We start from the raw sequence: 17,721 nt of genomic DNA on the forward strand, positions 1-17,721 counted from the left end.
GCCCTTCCATCCTTCGTCCCCTAGGGAGTGTTTAGTAAATGGCACTTGGTTATAATTCTTTTTCCCATCCTGTAGTCTGGGTTTCTCCACGAGCATGTGTTATATATAAACAGTTCCCTATTTAAAAATGTGTTGCTTGTGTAATTATAAGAGCGATCAGGTGGTTGCTGCCTTCGCTCAGGGGGAAAGGAGGGAGCTCCAAGGGAACAATGCTTGTAATTAATAGACGAGAAAGACAAGGCCGAGCTGCCCCCCCCCCTGCCCCCTTCCAAGGGCTGTGTGCTAAATCAAGCATGCTGGAGCCTGTTCCTGCGCAGGCAGAGGCACCCGCCGATCAGCAGATGCCGGGGCTGGGCACCCTAAAAGATCAGAACTTTAAATTAAACCCAGAGCATTTAGTTTTCAGTATAAAAACCTCCCTCTTGAGCTCTAGAATACTGGGTGCCCGCGTCCCAGTTTTATTTTAAAATTATAAAGATTTGCCAACAAATTGGACTTCCAAAAATGCCAATGGAGGTTTGGTGGACTCGGACAGGCTCTGTTCACGTCCTGGCCCGGTCTCTCACCAGTTGGGAGACTGTGGAGACCACAAGGTTATCTTAACCTCCATTTCTTCATACTCTTCCTGTGCACTGGGTTGAGAATTTAATATGGCGGCTCAGCTTCTTCACTTCCCGCACGTGGCTGATGAGGAAGAGATGGCCTCTGGAATGAAGACCCCCTGACGAGGGGATTTGTGATTTGTCAGACTCATTTCTGTATGAAGAAGAAGAATTCCCGTTGTCACCAGCAACGGTGAGGTCGCCCAGCAGGTCCTTGGTGGTGAGGTCGCAGGCCCAGCTCAGAGCACAGTGTGCCCAACCATTCGTCAACCGTAGGTCAACAAATACATCCACCATCCGTCAAATGTCACTCACAGCTGCAGACGGAGCGGTTCAACCACACCCGTCCACTGACAGTGCAGCTTCTTGTCTCTCACCCAACAGGACCAGAAGATGAATTGCTCTTGCACACTGTCTGTATCACTGTAGCCAAGGAATAGTGTGTGGATGGCTGCTATGGTGGGGTTGACAGTGACCCTCCAGTAAAGAGAACCAAGGTCACCTGTCAGGAGCAATGAACCACAGATCATTGAATCATGGTCCCAGAGCCTAGAAGATGTGAGGCCACAGCGCCTGAACGTGTGGTACCCACACAGGTGCTGTAGGTTCTTGTTCATCCAGAGTAGGGAAATGTAAAGGATAAGAAAAGCAAGTTGGGTTTCAAATGGCCTTCGTCTGCTTTCTGTTACTGTAACAGAATAAACAGAATAAATGTGCCTGAGACAGGCTCATTTATTCAGAGCAGGTTTATTGGGGTCTGTGGTCCTGAGGGACGAGAAGTCCAAGAACAGGATGCTAGCATCTGCCCAGCCTGTGTGCGGACAGTGTGCTGCTATCCGTGTCTGTCCTAGGAACCGGGCCCCTAGAGAGCTGCGCCGTCAACTCTCGGAGGCCCCACCACCTCTTAGTAACAATTCTGCTGTTAAGAGTTGGTGTGGGCCAGGACAAAACACATCCACACTCCACATGGGGACAGAAACTTAAAACACCACTTGTAAGGGAAAGATGGGGCTTAGCAGAGGACCCAGAATCAATGCCCAGAACCCCATATGGTGGAAGGAGGGAGAGAACGGACTCTTGTAAGTTGTTCTTTGGCCTCCAGAGGCATAGCATGGAGCGTGCACGCGCACGCCCACACACACACACCAGGACTGGAGATGGTGAGCCCCTTCTGGGTCCTGCAGTCATCCACACACGTTACTGTCTTCCACGCTGCCTGTTTGTGGTATTTGAAGACGATTCTCCGCACCGTTTCCTCCCCTGAATGGTTTTTTCTGACGTCTTCTGATGATTTTTATTGTCGTCGGTCTGTCTCCCCCTCCTGTTTTGGTCACGAGAAAGGAAGGAAAGAGACATGGAAAGGTTAGTTAATGTTTGGAGAAAGGAATTCATTATTCTCTTTTAACTCTTGGAATGTACGTCGCTTCTCTGCATCTGTCCTTCACACACTGGGAGAAGAGCTCTGTTCACAGTAGAGGATGGCAGGTAACCACCGGGACACTGTGGCCACCACCTGTCTGTCACCTGCTTCCCCTTTCAGTGCCATTAACACTCGCCAAACCCTGGGGCAGCCGCCAAGCAGTTTGCGTCCCGTGCCCTGGGTCCTTCCATGCCCACCTTTTTCCCAGTTGCATTTGAAAGGTTGAAACTGGGAACTGCGATCACTTCTGGGTCATTTCTTTATGCAACACCCCCTGGCAACCGGTCTTCCCCGAAGACGAAAGGACTTTGTAAACCCTGTCTGCTCATCCTAACCCTAGCCGGACGACCTTTGGAAGAAAGCCAACCTCATGAGCCTGGATGGACTGGCAGATTCCCCGGGAACAATGGTCTTAGTTTTGCTCACTTACAAACCAATGTCGCTCGAAGCCTGGCACTGGGGTCAACCGACCGTCCACGTGTGTGAACATGCTTGGGCTGGCATCTCACTTAGTCCATTCACAGAGCTCTGCCACACTATTCTGTGGACACTCTGCTGATGACCGTTCATTCAGCCACCCACCTGCTGATCATTGTTCTTGAAGATAGCCTCCTGGCTTCCTGTGTATGTGTGTGTGTGTGTGTGTGTGTGTGTGTGTGTGTGTGTGTGTGAAGTCTGGTCCTCCAACACAGACCCCAGGGTCACTTCCCCTCTGGATCTGGTACTTGTCACTCTGTCCCCAGGGAGCTGTCCCTGGGATGTGGGGGCCTCAGTGTGGAGGCTGGTCATTTCTGCCTGTCAGCAGGGAAGCCAGAGGCCAGTGTGACCTTCCCAGCCCCAGCCTGAATGTCCTATGGAAAACTCCAGCGGGCAGCTCACTGCTGATTCAGGCCTGGGCCTTCAGGGCTGCCTCCTGTGCCAGCCTCCCGTCGCCAGCTGAGCGCCAACCATGTTGAGTTTTTACTACTACCGAGAAGGCGGCAACTCACTCCCTGTGGTCTCGGGAGGAAGCCTGGTCTTACAGAGGGAACTGCTTCCAGACGGGGACACCAGGTACCTCCCTCTCTGCTCTCCCCGTCCAGTACCCTGGTCCGCCTTTGCTGTGGTATGAAAAGACTGTGGGAAAGCCCCTCTGCTGGAATGTTCAAACCCTGACTGAACCATCCCCAAAATATTTAGACAAAGCAGCTACAAAAGCCAGAGCCCGGTTCCAAACTCAGCAGCAGCAGCAGTAGGGAGCTGTGTGCCCGCTGATGTGTTTACTGTGTGCTGAGCAATGTCTGCAGGACAGGCTACTGGGAATCCTATTCAGGGAAACACTTCAGAAAATAAATAGGCACGGGTTTGTGTGCTTATATTCCCTTCCAAATGTAGAAAGGGATAATTCACATTTCGAGCAGCTCGGGGGGGATCTGTAAGAGGATAAACCTGTATTTATCTACTCCAGTGATGGAGAAAATTATACCGGCACCCAGAGTGGATTGTAGAAGTCCACTGTGCTCTCTGAGCTTTCTCTCTCCCTAATCAAGTAGGCAGGATAGCTTTTGGATCCCACGGTGTTGTCTGGTAACAGTTGCTGGAGCTTCTTCATGCAGCCCCTTTTATAGAAATAGCCTGCGGGGTTTTCTTTGTCATCTTTCTCCTCCTCTTCCTCTCCCCCCTCCTCCTCCTCTTCTTCTTCTTTAAACTCATAAAAATGACTCAGTTGGCCTCATGCTGAAATCGGAGACTGCAAGAAATGGCTTTCTGCCCAAGAAGCCAGGATAATCCAAATCCTTCCTAGTAATCGATGCTGGTGTTATCTGTGTTCCTGGAAGAGTCCTGTGGCTGTCTGGCCTATGAAGAAAGTGGTACTTTGCTATGTCAATGGAAAACCAGCACTCAGGAAGGGTGGATACACACAGCTGCTCCGCCTGTCCCCACCCCCTCACCCCCAGGGTGACTTGTCTCTCCCTTGGTGTCAGCGACTTCAAAGGTCGATCTCTAGGATGTCATCGCCATCACTGGCTGCAATCTCTCGCTTGTGTGGCCCTAAGTACGGTGATTTAGTGGCCAGATTTTTTTTTTTTTTTTTTTTTATCTGTAGCCAATTGTGGAACACTCAAGCTTTTAAGAGGATTTAGAACTTCTAATTCACTAGTCTGATTTATCCTGGATTTTGCACTTAAATATGACAGCCGCCAAACAAGAGTCCCATGCTTCCTTAGAAAGTCTTCTGTGTGTAAAAAAAGGCCGAGGAACAGCTAGATTTATCAGCAGAGAATTGACAAAGGGAGAGGTGGAGGTGTGTGTGTGTGTGTGTGTGTGTATTATGCGTAGAATAGAAAATGACAGAAGCTGGCTTAGAAAATCCTCAGCCAGGGGCCTGGATGATGGCTTAGTGGATGAAGTGCCTACTGCTCAAGCATAGACCTGAATTCAGATACCAGCACCTGTATACAATCTGGGGCCATTGGCTTATGTTGATAACCACAGCAATGGGGGTGGACACAGGCAGATATCCCTGGGCCTTGCTGGTCAGTCAGCCTAGCTGAAAGGTCAAGCTGAGGGTTCAGTGAAAGATCTGGTCTCAGTAAGTAGATGGGTAGATGAGTGGGTGGGTGGGTGGATGGATGGATGGATGGTAGGTGGGTGAGTGAGTGGGTAAGTAGGTGGGTGGATGGATGGATAAATGGGTAGGTGGGTGGATGGATGATGGATCAGTAGATGGGTGGGTGGATGGGTGTGGGGGGGTCGAATGTGATGAAGAAAGGCAGAAGATATAGTCCTGCAGCTTGCATATATATATGTGCATGCATGGGTGAAGGTGGCAGGACATGTCCACCCTTCTATACACATGTGCAAAAGAAAGCCCATGGCCAGTTTTATGCTGTGTCTGACTTTGTCTCTCAGAGTTCATGGGGCAATGACTGACTGCTGATTGACTGTGAAGCTGAAAACTAAAGAAATACCCGTGCATTTGTTCATAATGGGGAGTACCTGGAGTTGTTCTGCACTCTTTGTGCCTTTGTCAGATTCAGAGGAAGACCCTTGTCCCTTGACCTAGCCGTGGGTAGTGCCCAGCGCTACTCTGTGGGGTTCGGTCCATACAGTCTAAGTCCTTATATAGAAAAAGGCCCGTAAGTACCCGGGCAAGGATTAGAGCCACATTCAGACGTCCTGACTCTACGGGTGATAGCCCACTGAGGATGTAGCTAATCTAGATCTTTCAAAGCATCTCTTCTTCCTTCCTTGCCCCTGCAGGGGACCTGCTGCCTTCAGGGAGCTAATTAATTAGCCTGCTCTCCCAGAGTCTAGTGATCTGCTTGGTTGTAGCTGCTGATGTCCAGGTAGACAGTGGCTCCTTTTTGCCTGCTAGGACGAGGGCACAAAGAATACCTCTGACTGGGCCCAGGGCAGGGGTTTTTGCTCATAGGAAAGGGCCTTTAGATGGTGTGTTAAAGACCAGGCGGACTAAACATCAGCTGAGTGACTTGTCCTGGGACGCTTTTGATAGTGATATTAAAGTGACCAAATGCTCAATTTGCTAACAGTGCTGGGGACTCCACTTGTGTCGATGCTGAGAGACACCTCGCAGGCGTCTAGGGGAATGGGGTGAAAGATGGGAGCCATGTCGAGAGAGCAGCATACTGTGTTCTCACCCACAGAAGAGTGTGGATGACCCACCAGGATCATGGGCAGTGTCTTCCCTCTCTGTCTTGTCTTGATGCCACAGCACAGCTAGACCCTTTTAGTGATAAACCATGGTAACTTACAAATGCCCGAGATGTTTATTTACCTGTAACTGCATGCCTTGTGAATATTGAGCACAACCACCCTGGCATACTAGAACTTGAGAAACCTTCTCATCTCTGAAGTCAGTCCCTTTGGACATGTACCGTTGGGGGTGGGAGACTACGAGTGCCACTCCCTCCGCTCAGCTGAAGTCCCCAGCTCGCCCACGGATGAATGGGGTGCTCACTTAGTCAAGCTGGAGGCCCTGGGCATTTGTGAGTCCTGGTTTATATTCAGCCAGGTGCTGGGATGTGCCAGGAGTTCAGGACCAGCTTAGACAACATACGGAGATGTAGAATCCAAACGGAGAGGTGGGGTTTGGGAGAGAGGGGAAAAGGAAAACTTGTTTGCCCTCTAGCAGAACAGATGGTGACTCTGTAATTGAGGTCAGGTGACATGGGTAGGTGACATGTGATGCACATGCTGAATCAGAGACAAGACCCTGACTGGTGGTGAAGGGGGTGGCGGCCCCAGTGAACCAAAGGGAGGTAGTGTGTGATCTGGGGCACCACGAGATGCCAGGCAGAGGAAAAAGCAACAGCCAGGGCCAGTGGTGAGCACAGGATAGACTAGTTCATGGTTGTTTATGGTGGGATGATTGAAAGAACAGGTGCGGAGGAATGTGGCACCGCCAGGCAAGTGGTGGAGGCCAGGACATTAGCATCTTTCTCAGCAGTGGAAACCCACTGGGTAGCTCTGGGCAAGGAACAAACACAATTGGATTTAGCTTTTGTTTGGTCTTAATTGTTTAAAGCTCTCCTGGAAAAAGAGTGCAGGAGAGGGTGTCCAGAACCTGGTAACAAGGCATCAGATTGGGAGACAGAGTGGCTTGGGCCGTAGCCAGTTGTCAGGATTGCTGTGTGCAGAGGCGCAAGGCTGATGGTCAGCTGGACAAGGCATGAGCCCACTGTGGCTCTCTCTCGAGGCTCTTGCTGTGCTCCAAGAGCCTCATGAGCTGTCACTGCACGCCTGAGCCTGTGAAGGAGGACTCCGAGCAGGATCAGCCCAGAAACGAAACTACGGGGGCCTTTGGAAGCCTAGAATGGAGTTTCGTACTACATGCTGAAACCTGACTCATTTTTAAATTCTCTTCTTGTTTTTATTTATGTGTATGTGTGTATGGATGTCTCTGTGATTGCACATGTGTACTGTACAGTGTAGTCCAGAAGAGGGCATCCGATTCCCTGGAACAGAAGTTACAGATGGTGTGAGCCAACTGACTCGGGTGTTGGGAACCAAAGTTGAGTCCTGTAGAACAGCAAGCTCTGTTAACCACCGAGCATCTCTACAGACCCCCTGATTGTTAATTTTGGGGAACACTGAAGCAGTAGGAGCCTTGGGCTTATATGTCACCTACAGTCCTCCCTGTCCTTACCTTTGTTCACCTTTCTCTGGCTTGGCTCAGTCTCTGCCAGCCTGTTATCTGGACTTCCCAGGCCACACGTGGGAACACACTCACCAAAACTTCTCATTTTAACCACTTATGGGAGACTGACACTATGACCGTCACTAAATGGCCAGGTGGACAGCTGAGAAACTAATTTGTACCAATATGGTAGCTATCCCCAAGGTTTCTAAGGGATAGTGGGTGGGCATGAAAGGGAGAAAAATCCAGAAAAGAGGGTACCCCAATCCACAGCGCTCTTAGATGGCAGGCGACATTCTCAGACTCATTCATGCAGATGTCATGTGTGCAGCAGCCTCTGGGTGTCCCCCTCTCCCCACGACTCATTCTTGATGCCCCTCAACAGTCATTTCCTGCTTCCCTGTTGCTCTGTTCCATGTTGTAAGCTGATTCCGGCATTTGCTTGCGCAGAGCCGGCTCTTCTCAGAAAGGTAAATGTAATGAAGTTGAATGGATACTCACCCTCTGGTGCACAGCTGTGGTCTGGGCAGATCTGGCTTTAACAGAAAACTATCGGGGCTACAAGGAACGATTAATACTGACTGATCCAAATCTGCAAGAGGAAGAGATTTAGGTTCTTTTTGAAAAATAACAAAGTTCATGGTTGAGGGGATGGCTCAGTGGGTGAAGGTGCTTGCCACAGAGCCTGGCGGCCCAGGCTTGAACCTCCAGGAACACTGGTGGGAGGAGAGAGGCAATTCCTACAAATTGTTCTGACCTCTACACTTATACCATGGTGGCATGTGCACATACACACACACACACACACACACACATACACACATACACAAGTACATGTAATTTTAGTTTTTTTGAGGAGTTCAATATAAGGACAGGTTTGGGGAGGGAAATTACCACTGCCTCCCTTCTGAGATACTTGCCAAGGATTAGAGCTGTACACCACTTGAAACTCAGTTTTTAGGTACTTTCTGTGACCTGTGGTGTTGTGTTTACATATGTGTGTCTTCATTCCCCCCCTCTTGTTCCTTTTTTTTTAACTGAATGAATTAATAGCTGTTTTATTAAATGATGAGGTAACGATCCAGGTTCTGTTCTTATAGAAGCAGAGGCCTTCGATTTCACATGTAACGTTTTCTCCAGCCCCTTTTCCTTATAAAAGATGCTGGCTGGTTTTGTTTTGCACATTCCTGGGGACCGTAATGGCCTAAGAGTCACAGCATGTCTGAGACGTGGCTGTCATCCTAGAAATTGTAGGGCTTTTAAAATTACATTTAAAATATAAGGAGGGGGTATTGGGGAGCTGTTGGGGGAGGGGCACGTGTGCGTAGATGCCGTGGCATGTGTGTGAAGATCAGAAGGCATCTTGCTAGAGTCACTTTTCTCCTTGCACCACATGGAGTCCAGGGATGAAACTCAGGTCACACTGCTGAGCCACCTGGCTAGCCCATCACCATAGGATTCTCTCCACCGAAGGTGGAAGTTGAATTGTGCCTCTTAAAGGGTATTCCTGTGTAAAGTGTTCTCCAGCCTGTGAGTCATCCTGCCACCCGCACAGTCCCAGGATAGCCTTTAGGTAGCTGTATGGTGCAGGAATTGTGCCCTAAAATGAAATTGAAGCACTAGGTTTCCCTCCTGCCTCTCATTTTCTCTCGTTTTCTCTCATTTTCTTCACATCCTGGCTCTTACCAAGGCCTCACAGAGAGCACCAGCTAAAGCCAGTCTAGAGCTACCGTGGTCGAGGGTTACAGGGTGAGGAACCTGTTCATGAAAGATCTGGGATTGTGCACCAGCTTCTCCAATTTAAGTTGAGAGAGGTGAGGGAGCCCTGCCCTGGATTTCAGTATCAAAGGTGGTGTTTGTTCAAACAAGGGGCTATGTAGAAGAAGCACACACCAGGAGGCTGACTCCCAGAGAGTCACATCCCAGCCAGATCTGAACAGTGCCCTTGGCCTTGGGCGTTCTCCCTGATCCTATGAAGCCCCTGTGTGTCTTTGCTCAATAGTACCATAGTTATTTGGAGGATGGGGAAAAGTTAACGTTAATGCCATTGAAATATTCATCCATACAGAATGTATGTATACCTGGGAATTTTTTACCCACCTGTGTCTGTAACCATCACCAATCCGTACAAAACATACAGGGGCGGGAGAGATGGTCACTGAGTGGGTAAAGAGCTTGCTTGCAAGCCTAAGGACATGGGCTCTGATCCTAGTACCCACATAAAAGTGAGACATCGCAGCCAGTACCTGCAACCCAGGCACTGGTTGGCAGTTGAGAGGGTGAATCAGGGCGGCTCACTGGCAGGCCTGTCTAGCTTAAGCAGTGAGCTCCGTGTTCACGGGGAGAGCCTGTCTTTTTTAAAAGGTGAAAATTAATACAGAAGACATCTGATGTTGATGGTGTCCATGGGTACACGCGGGTGAGCACATTTATACACATGCACGCACACATTGTGTGCACCACATACATACACACGCCACATTTTTTTTAATAAAGGAAAAAGAAATGGGGTTGGCTTTCCTCTGGTTTCTAAAGCTTCCCAGGCGTCTACTGTGAGGTGCCTAAGTCTGCGTGTAGTCTTTTGTTTATCGGCTCGTTGCTGTGTTCCGTCTGTGATGTTCGCTCATGTGCTGCGTGCTGTCTCGGCTCATTCTCAGCCTGTTTTACCTGTTACGTGAATATTCCTCAGCTCAGCCACTTACATAAACAGGACTTCGGGGTATTTCCTGTATGGGACAAGGTGAAAAGTGTAGAGCTGTCTTTTAGTAAACCTTTGCCTGACCCAAGGTTTGTGTTTGTGTAAGCTTAATGTGTCCTGCCGGCCTTACCCAGTGGACCCCCACCAGCCCTACAAGGGCCTGGCAGACTCCATTTCTCTCAGTGTGGCCACTCTGGGACGTACACTGCACCAGCATAATTGTGACTGTGATTTGCATTTCTCGACGTCTACTGAAATTGACCCTGGAGCCTTGTTCCATTTAAACATGATAGTGAAACAGAACCATCTGTCCACCTTGGGTCTTCAATTCACAAACACCATGGCTTCCCTGAGTACACGGCTGCCCAGACTGCTTCCATAGCCTCTAACTGACTTTCTGTAACCCAAGGAAGAAGAAGAGAAATGCCTCTGCAGGCCCCGTCAGGACCAGCCGGGACCGAGTGCCCGCTTACCTGTACCGCATGGATTTCCAGAAGATGGGTAAATGCATCATCATAAACAACAAGAACTTCGACAAAGCGACAGGTGGGTGAGGGGCTGGGCCAAGCCCTCCTGACCCTCCCAGGTCCTCCACACTTTACCAGACATTCGTCAGAGGGCAGCAGTGTCAGCGGCTCTCCATGAGAGAATTTTCAGTCTGAGGTCCCGCCGTGTACTGCAGGAGCCTGCCTTAGTTGCTTTCCTATTGCTGGGATAAAATGGCCTTTTTTTTTTCTTGGGTGGGTCTAGACCATGTACCATGTGACATTGACAGCCAGACCTGGCCATCCCAAGACCATGAAGAAGCCCACCTTGAGTGGAGGCTGGGCCCTTTGGAGTTTGCCTCTGGTCTGACTGGAGCCTATTCACTCCACTCCTTGCCTTACCCCCACAGGTATGGACGTCCGGAATGGGACGGACAAAGATGCAGGGGCCCTCTTCAAGTGCTTCCAAAACCTGGGTTTCGAAGTAACCGTCCACAATGACTGCTCTTGTGCAAAGATGAAAGATCTGCTTAGAAAAGGTGAGTGTGAGCTGTGCTTGGTGAGTGTGAGCTGTGCCTGTCTGTCCTACCCCAGGCACCTAGAGGAACAGAGCCTAGGCTCTAGAATGTTGACCATAGACAGACTACATTGTAATTGTGTGGATGGACTTTGGACAGGGTGAGAGAGAGTCTAGGGAGTAAATTAGGGACCAAACAAGACTCCAAGAGCTATGCCCACCTCCCAGAGAGATGTGTTTACTGTATACTGGGGCTGTCCAACCTTTGAACATAGTGACAATTCATTGACATCTGCCGAGTTCATGCGCATGCACCATGTAGAGTTACAAAGTCACTTACAAAGAATTAGCTAAGTTTCCCACTTTGTATTGAGCCTGAGTCCATAACTGCTCACAACTGTGAGTTGGATGTTCCTTAAAGGATGCCACTGGGGTACTCTCACACCTGGGGCACGTGCCTGAAAGTAGAATCCCACCTGCTCATTAGTCGGGACCTACACATAGCAGGGGATCAACTTTCTTTAACTACAGATCTGAAAGAGGAAGATTTTATGTGCCTTTTTTCCTTTTAATTGACTTCTCGGGGCCCAAGAGATGGCTCACTGATTTAAGAGTGCACACTGCTCGTGCAGAGGCCTGAGTTCGCTCACAGCCACCCATAACGCCAGCTCCAGAAGATCAGATGCCCTCTTCTGGCTTCTGCAGGTACCTGAAAACACACACACACACAGAGTTAATATTAATATAAATCACATAAAGTGCCTGTATGAGTGCCAGCACACAGGAGGTATGCCTGAAATGGCTGTTTACGGGATCAGCTGGTAGGTTGATCCATGTCACAGGCATATAAACAAGCTGGTCAGGCCAGTCAGCCGTGTTCCTCTCCTAATCCCTGTACTGACAGCCGTCTGATACTCTTTCCTGTTAACTTTCTAGTTTACATGCAGGCTGATAAGTTTCACATTTGTACGTCATTGTGCTTGTTCTCATGGCCCCCATTCTTCTGCTCGGTCCCCTGCCCCTCTCCGCGGCCTTCACTCCTGCTTTTGTATCAGACGGGCCCCACCCCCGCCCCCATTTATGTCTCTGCTCCCCTCTCAAGTTCTATAACCAATGTGCACACACTTACATGAGTACACACATACAGGCTTGCATACTTCTAAAACTAGCATCCATACACAAGAGGAAACTTGGATCTTTGTGTCTGAACTAGCTAGTTTCCCTTAACACACAATTTCCCGGTTCTGACGGTTTCCCTGGCGATGTCACGATGGCAGTTTTCTTCATGGCTCCACAAAGCTCCATTGTGTGTATGGACATGCTTCTTGTATCTACTTTCTGTTGATGGCACGTTCTAGCCCCTGGCTACTGTGACCCATACAACCATAAACATGGATGTGCATGTGTGCCCATAGCATGTGAATCCAGGGTCCTTCACGTGTGTATTCAGTTTGCTGTTGTGACAAGTTACGTCGTGTACAACAAAGCCACTGTCTCAATCATTTTAAAGAGAAGAGTTCAGGGGAGTTGAACACACTCATCTTGTTAGAATTCTTTCCGTCCTTCCATAACCTATCTCCTAACCACTCACTGTTTCCCCTCCCCCAGCCATTTGCCCTTTGTGTGTGTGTGTGTGTGTGTGTGTCCGTGTGACCAGCTCATTCCTTGTGGCCTAACATTTTCTTTTCTACAACAAATGCTTGCATGCTGCTTCTTTCTATGTACCTCACTTAAAAAGCAGTAACTGTCCCTGGACGGGACGGAGCACACCTTTCATCCCAGCACTCAGGAGGCAAAGGCAGACTGAGTTTGAGACCGGCCTGGCCTTCATAGCAAGTTCTGTGCATATTTATATATACTTAACAGCTACTGCAACCACCTCTTTATAGAGAGAGAAGAAAATGGAGGTTAGCCAACCTCTCTCTGCTGTCACAAAGCAGTCCACGGAACAGCTAGGTTCCTCTGTTCCCCAGTGTCCTCTAGTAGCTGTTGTGGTGCCTGGTTTCCATCTGAGAGAAATTCTAGAATTCTCTGCCACCAGTCCACAGTCTCTGCTGAGAGGTGGACCAGCCCAGTGCTTTCAAAGGGCCCCATACGGTGCCCTTCCCTGGCCCCGTTGGATCATGTCTCTGGAGCCCACCCCGGACACTCAGTGTAGATTGCTTCCTTACAGCCTCTGAGGAGGACCACAGCAACTCGGCCTGCTTCGCCTGCGTCCTGCTGAGCCACGGGGAAGAGGACCTGATTTACGGGAAAGATGGCGTGACGCCCATAAAGGATCTGACGGCTCATTTTAGGGGAGACCGATGCAAAACCCTGTTGGAGAAACCCAAACTCTTCTTCATTCAGGTGCTTTTGGGGGCTGGTGGGACTGCATGTGGGGAAAGCTGACAGGGCAGGGGCGGTGTTATCTGTACAAATCAACGTGCTGTTTCCCTGGGGAAGGCACGCTGGGGCCGGGGCTTCCTGCCCAGAAATGGTTGGCACGGGCACTTGCTGTATTTCTGTAAGGCTTCGCTTTGTAATTCCACTCAATCCGGGTGCTTATCTTCTGATCAGCTGGCCGCTGAGCTCCCTGTGTGCCAGGCAGGGCTCCTGGGCACAGCAGAGAACAGCACAAACAGGCTGTGTCCCAGTCGGTTCCATCTCTACTTTGATATGCTTTAGGCGTGCCGAGGGACGGAGCTCGACGATGGAATCCAGGCTGACTCGGGGCCCATCAACGACATTGACGCTAATCCCCGCAACAAGATCCCGGTGGAAGCCGACTTCCTCTTTGCTTACTCCACGGTTCCAGGTACCCTGTCCACTGTCTGCTGACCTTACCAATCCATGCTCCTCCGTCCACATGCAGGTGTGAGGGCTGTATTGGTCTCTTGTTGCTACAGTCATTGATTAATAGTTTTTAGCATCCCTAACATAAACCGTCGCGAGATTTGAAACTGAGTGTCAGTATCCCACGCAGAAGTTTGGATTCTGGAGCAGTTCAGAATATCATGTTTCCTTGCTAGAAATGCCCAGCCAAGGGGACCTGGCTCAGTGGGTAAGCTACTTGCAGTACAAGCAATGAGGACCCAAGACTGAATCCCCAGCATCTATGTAAGAGCCAAACATAGCTCTGTGTGCCTGTAACCCCAGCACTGGGTGTTTAGATAAAGGAGAACCCTGGAGGCCCACTGGCCTGCCACCCTAGCTGGGTTGGCAAGCTCAAAATTCCAGCAGACTGTGTCTCAAAAATTAAAGTGAAGATCAATTCAGGAAGACACCCAACATGGACACAGGTCCCTGCACCCCGTTGTGCACAAGCATATACACACGCATGCACGCACATGCAACACACGGAATGAAAGAAAACCACTGTCCAAGCCGTAAAGCCTATGCACTCGATCTGAAGTCTGAGGTATTTGTACTCATGAGCAAGCGTTGGGGACAACAGATACCCAGTGCATCCTACAGACAGACAGACAGACAGAGTGGCACACGTCACATAAACATCATCTTGGTGGTCTAGAGGCCAGAATCCCAGAGGAAAGAGCACATAGGGAAATTGGTTTCCTCTTTTTCCTAGCAATCTTAGACCTCCTAGATCCTTTGGCTTATGGCCCTTCCCCATTTAAAAACCCCTCCTCGATCTCTCGGTCTCTTCCCTGTCAACCTGGCAAACACAGTTCTCTCTCATCCCGCTTCCCTCCCTGGGGCTTGGTCTGCCTGGGAATCCATAACCATTTCCCCGTCGGGAGTCTATCATTTTACTGGCATCTGAAAAGTCCTTTTTGTCGTGGAGGATAATATGGTCACAGATTCCAGAGTTAGGTGGGTCCATCTTCGGGGACCACCACTCTTAACTCATTCCTCTCCCTGAGAAAACGGAATCCCCACCCCCACCCCGGCCTTTGTTTTACTAAGATTAATAATAATGGCAAGACTTTCACAATAATCAATAATTATGCATATAACTATAAAAATTATGTCCTTTTAGGTCATTTTAAATCTTCTTGCCATCATCCTTATAATAATTCTGTAGGTGATGGAGAAAACCATTGTTGCTTTTGCAGTTGAAAAATTAATTGATTAATTAATTAATTAATTGGATAGGCTTTAGAAATGTGTTGAGGGTCAGGTTCCAGTGCTCAGACTCTGCATTGCATCACAGACCAGGATCCTTTAGGCTGGGACCATGGCAGGTACCATGCAATGCCAGGAATGAGTGTGGTTTCTTATTATTTACCAAGTCCTGGGTTTGCCCGGAGTCTGTTCAGTATAAGCCTTTCCATTGTTAGACATGGACCCCTTGTTGAGTGAGAATTCCCCCAGCTGTAGGACTTTTTCGAAGGCTTGGTGCAGGCAAAGGTATTAGTTCCAGTAAATGAGTCAGTACATCTGGGGAAAACAAAACAAAACAAAACAAAACCAGCTCTGGCAGGTTCTACAGATGGGTTCTGTGAGTATGCTAGAGTCCCACTTTTAAGCACTGTAAAGGGTAGAAACTATGTTGGTCTTCTGCTCTTGGGAGCTTGGCAGTGCAAAAATTGGCAGACATCAGTGTGAGTAAACCCAGTATGGAGCTGTCGCTGCTCAGAGAAGGTCTGGAAGAACTCAGGGAGGAAGGCAAACTCCTCTGCAGGGGCCAATAAGAAAGCTTTCTTTAAAAGTTACTGCCATGACTGCTGAATTCAGCCACCAGCCTGGACTAGGTCTAATGCTCAGTGCATTTGCTGGGCCAGACGGAGTGGATCACAGATGCGTCAGTTGTCTTGAGTCAATAGACATCATTTCTGGGCCAACTGGTCTCAGAAGAGGACTCTCTTCCTGCTTCATAAATGGCTGCCTTCTTCCTCTGTCTTCACATGGCAAAGAAAACACAGGAAAAGAAAACAAAGGGGGAGTTCTGACCTGTCTTCTCATAAAGGCATTAATCCTACAACATCAGGGACCCACCACCCCTCTGACCTCACTAACTTAACTCCTTGAAGGTCATACTGGAGACTGGGACTTCAACATGTAAGCATGAGGATGGGGGTGGGGCAGAGTTCAGTCTACAGTTCTACAAGTGACAGCCTCAGCAGTACACAGAGGAGCCTCTTATCGTGCGTGGACTGTGCGTGCTGCCAAGCAGCCTCAAGTTTGCCCTGATAAAGAAATACGAGGAAAATGTTTCCGGGTGAGGAGTCACAGGACGGTTATCTTCACTGTTCAGATGGCTACCTCGGGGACCTCTAGAGGGGAGATGGTAGTGCATTTGTCTGTATGCACATCCATACGTATCCATATGCACAACCAACCAGGCCACTGGGTTGAATGACACCCTGTCTACAGACAAGTGCATGGTTGTGTAACTGACTACCCATCAGCCCCTGGCTTGGGCTGGTGGCTGCTAGCGTGTGCACTGCAGACAAGAATTCTAAGGGTGCTATAGCCTACTGTGTGCCACTGCTGGCTGAACTCTTGTGACATAACTAGGTGGTAAGGCTGCCCGTGACACTGGTCTGGTTCTCACCCCCCTGGGTCTGGACCTCTCGGCAGAATGAAGCCGCTGTGCAGATTATCATGTGAACGGGATTCAGCTTTGTGTTGGTTCTTGCTGCCGCTGAGCCGAGAGCCCTGCATTCTGCTCTCTGCCTGGGTGCTGTGACCCAAGGTCTTCAGTTTTGCTGCTTAGACCAAGACATCAGACAGCACAATCACAAACAAAGACTTTCCTTTCACCAAGATGTCTATCCCAAGACAGTGAATGAAACTCCACATGGCATTGCTGTGACTTGTAGATCTCGTTCAACATGGTGGCCTGGTGAGGCTGGACATGAACTGTCTGTCTCTCTAGGCTCATGTCCTCTGGCCTCTCACTTGTAGGGGTTCCCAGGTAAGCACGTGGTCTCGTAGATGTGTGTCCTCTGCCAGCCATGCAGAAATGCTCTGGGGAGTTCCATCTTCCCATTTTCTGCCTTGGCTTTCCCAATCACAAGCAACAATTTTAGATTCCCTCAGAGTCAAAGAAGGCAGGAAGTCACAGAAGGAGGGAGACACTCTGCATGGTTATGAATAAAGCTAGCTGCTGTTGTGAGTCCCTGGGCCCCCTGGGACCTGCCCCTCTGAGTCAGCCATCCGTTCCTCAGCACCTGGGTCAGCTGAGGTGTCCCACCCTTGTAAGACATTTGGGTCAGCTGACCCAGGAAAACTCACAAATCGGATTTCTTTACCTTGTATGGTCCCTGAGAGGCACCCCTCCTGTCTAACAGTGCCTGCCATCCTGGATCAGGAGCCTCTCCAGCCTCTGCCCCTAAGGCAGCCAGCAGCACTTGCCTCTGCATCTCTTCAGCAGGCCCCACCCCTCCCTCATTCTGCATCTCCTGGAAAATCTCTTCGGGTTTTCCGACTCTGTTCCCTGGGCCTGGGCTAGAAAGCAGTGCTCCCTCCAGAGTGGTGGTGAGGTGCTGCCAAGCTGTGAGGTGTGCTCCCCTCCCTAGGGGACTCTCCACGTACCCCACTCTCTGTTAGGTATCTCGGGTATCCCAGATGCAGATGCACTGGTCTTTAGGGACATCATCTGAAACACCCAAAGCGTTCTGAGCATCTTCATAGAACGCTTCACACCTGAGCTGTTTGCTTCTTCTCGTTTGACACAGAAGAGAGGGAAATGATCTCCAGACACCCATGCTATACAGAGCTGGAGGTTCATTCTTCCCGGTGGGTGGCATAGCTCTCAGGGTTGGCTAATGGATCTCTCTCTCTCTCTCTCTCTCTCTCTCTCTCTCTCTCTCCCTCCCTCCCTCCCTCCCTTCTCTCCCTTCTCCCTCCCACTTCTCCTCCCTCCTCTCTTTGCAGCCATCACTTGCCAATAGCTCCTCAGCTAGGAATGGGC

At 49.7% G+C, this 17,721-nt stretch overlaps 1 protein-coding gene across 2 annotated transcripts in view; it reads left to right on the forward strand.

The window, feature by feature from the left end:
* Positions 1-17,721, forward strand: part of Casp7 (caspase 7) — a 39,912-nt gene that overhangs the window by 19,912 nt on the left and 2,279 nt on the right. The window contains exons 1-5 of one of the 2 annotated variants that reach the window (XM_029472670.1): positions 2,910-3,075; positions 10,270-10,406; positions 10,756-10,884; positions 13,036-13,211; positions 13,530-13,659. In XM_029472670.1, coding sequence (XP_029328530.1) covers positions 2,972-3,075; positions 10,270-10,406; positions 10,756-10,884; positions 13,036-13,211; positions 13,530-13,659 — 676 coding nt within the window. In that variant the 5' untranslated portion in view covers positions 2,910-2,971. Of the gene's footprint in view, positions 1-2,909; positions 3,076-10,269; positions 10,407-10,755; positions 10,885-13,035; positions 13,212-13,529; positions 13,660-17,721 lie in introns of those variants that run through there. The other variant, XM_021152352.2, reaches the window with a different exon arrangement.

The sequence above is a fragment of the Mus caroli genome, chromosome 19 (assembly GCF_900094665.2).
Source record: "Mus caroli chromosome 19, CAROLI_EIJ_v1.1, whole genome shotgun sequence".
Taxonomy (NCBI): Eukaryota; Metazoa; Chordata; class Mammalia; order Rodentia; family Muridae; genus Mus; species Mus caroli.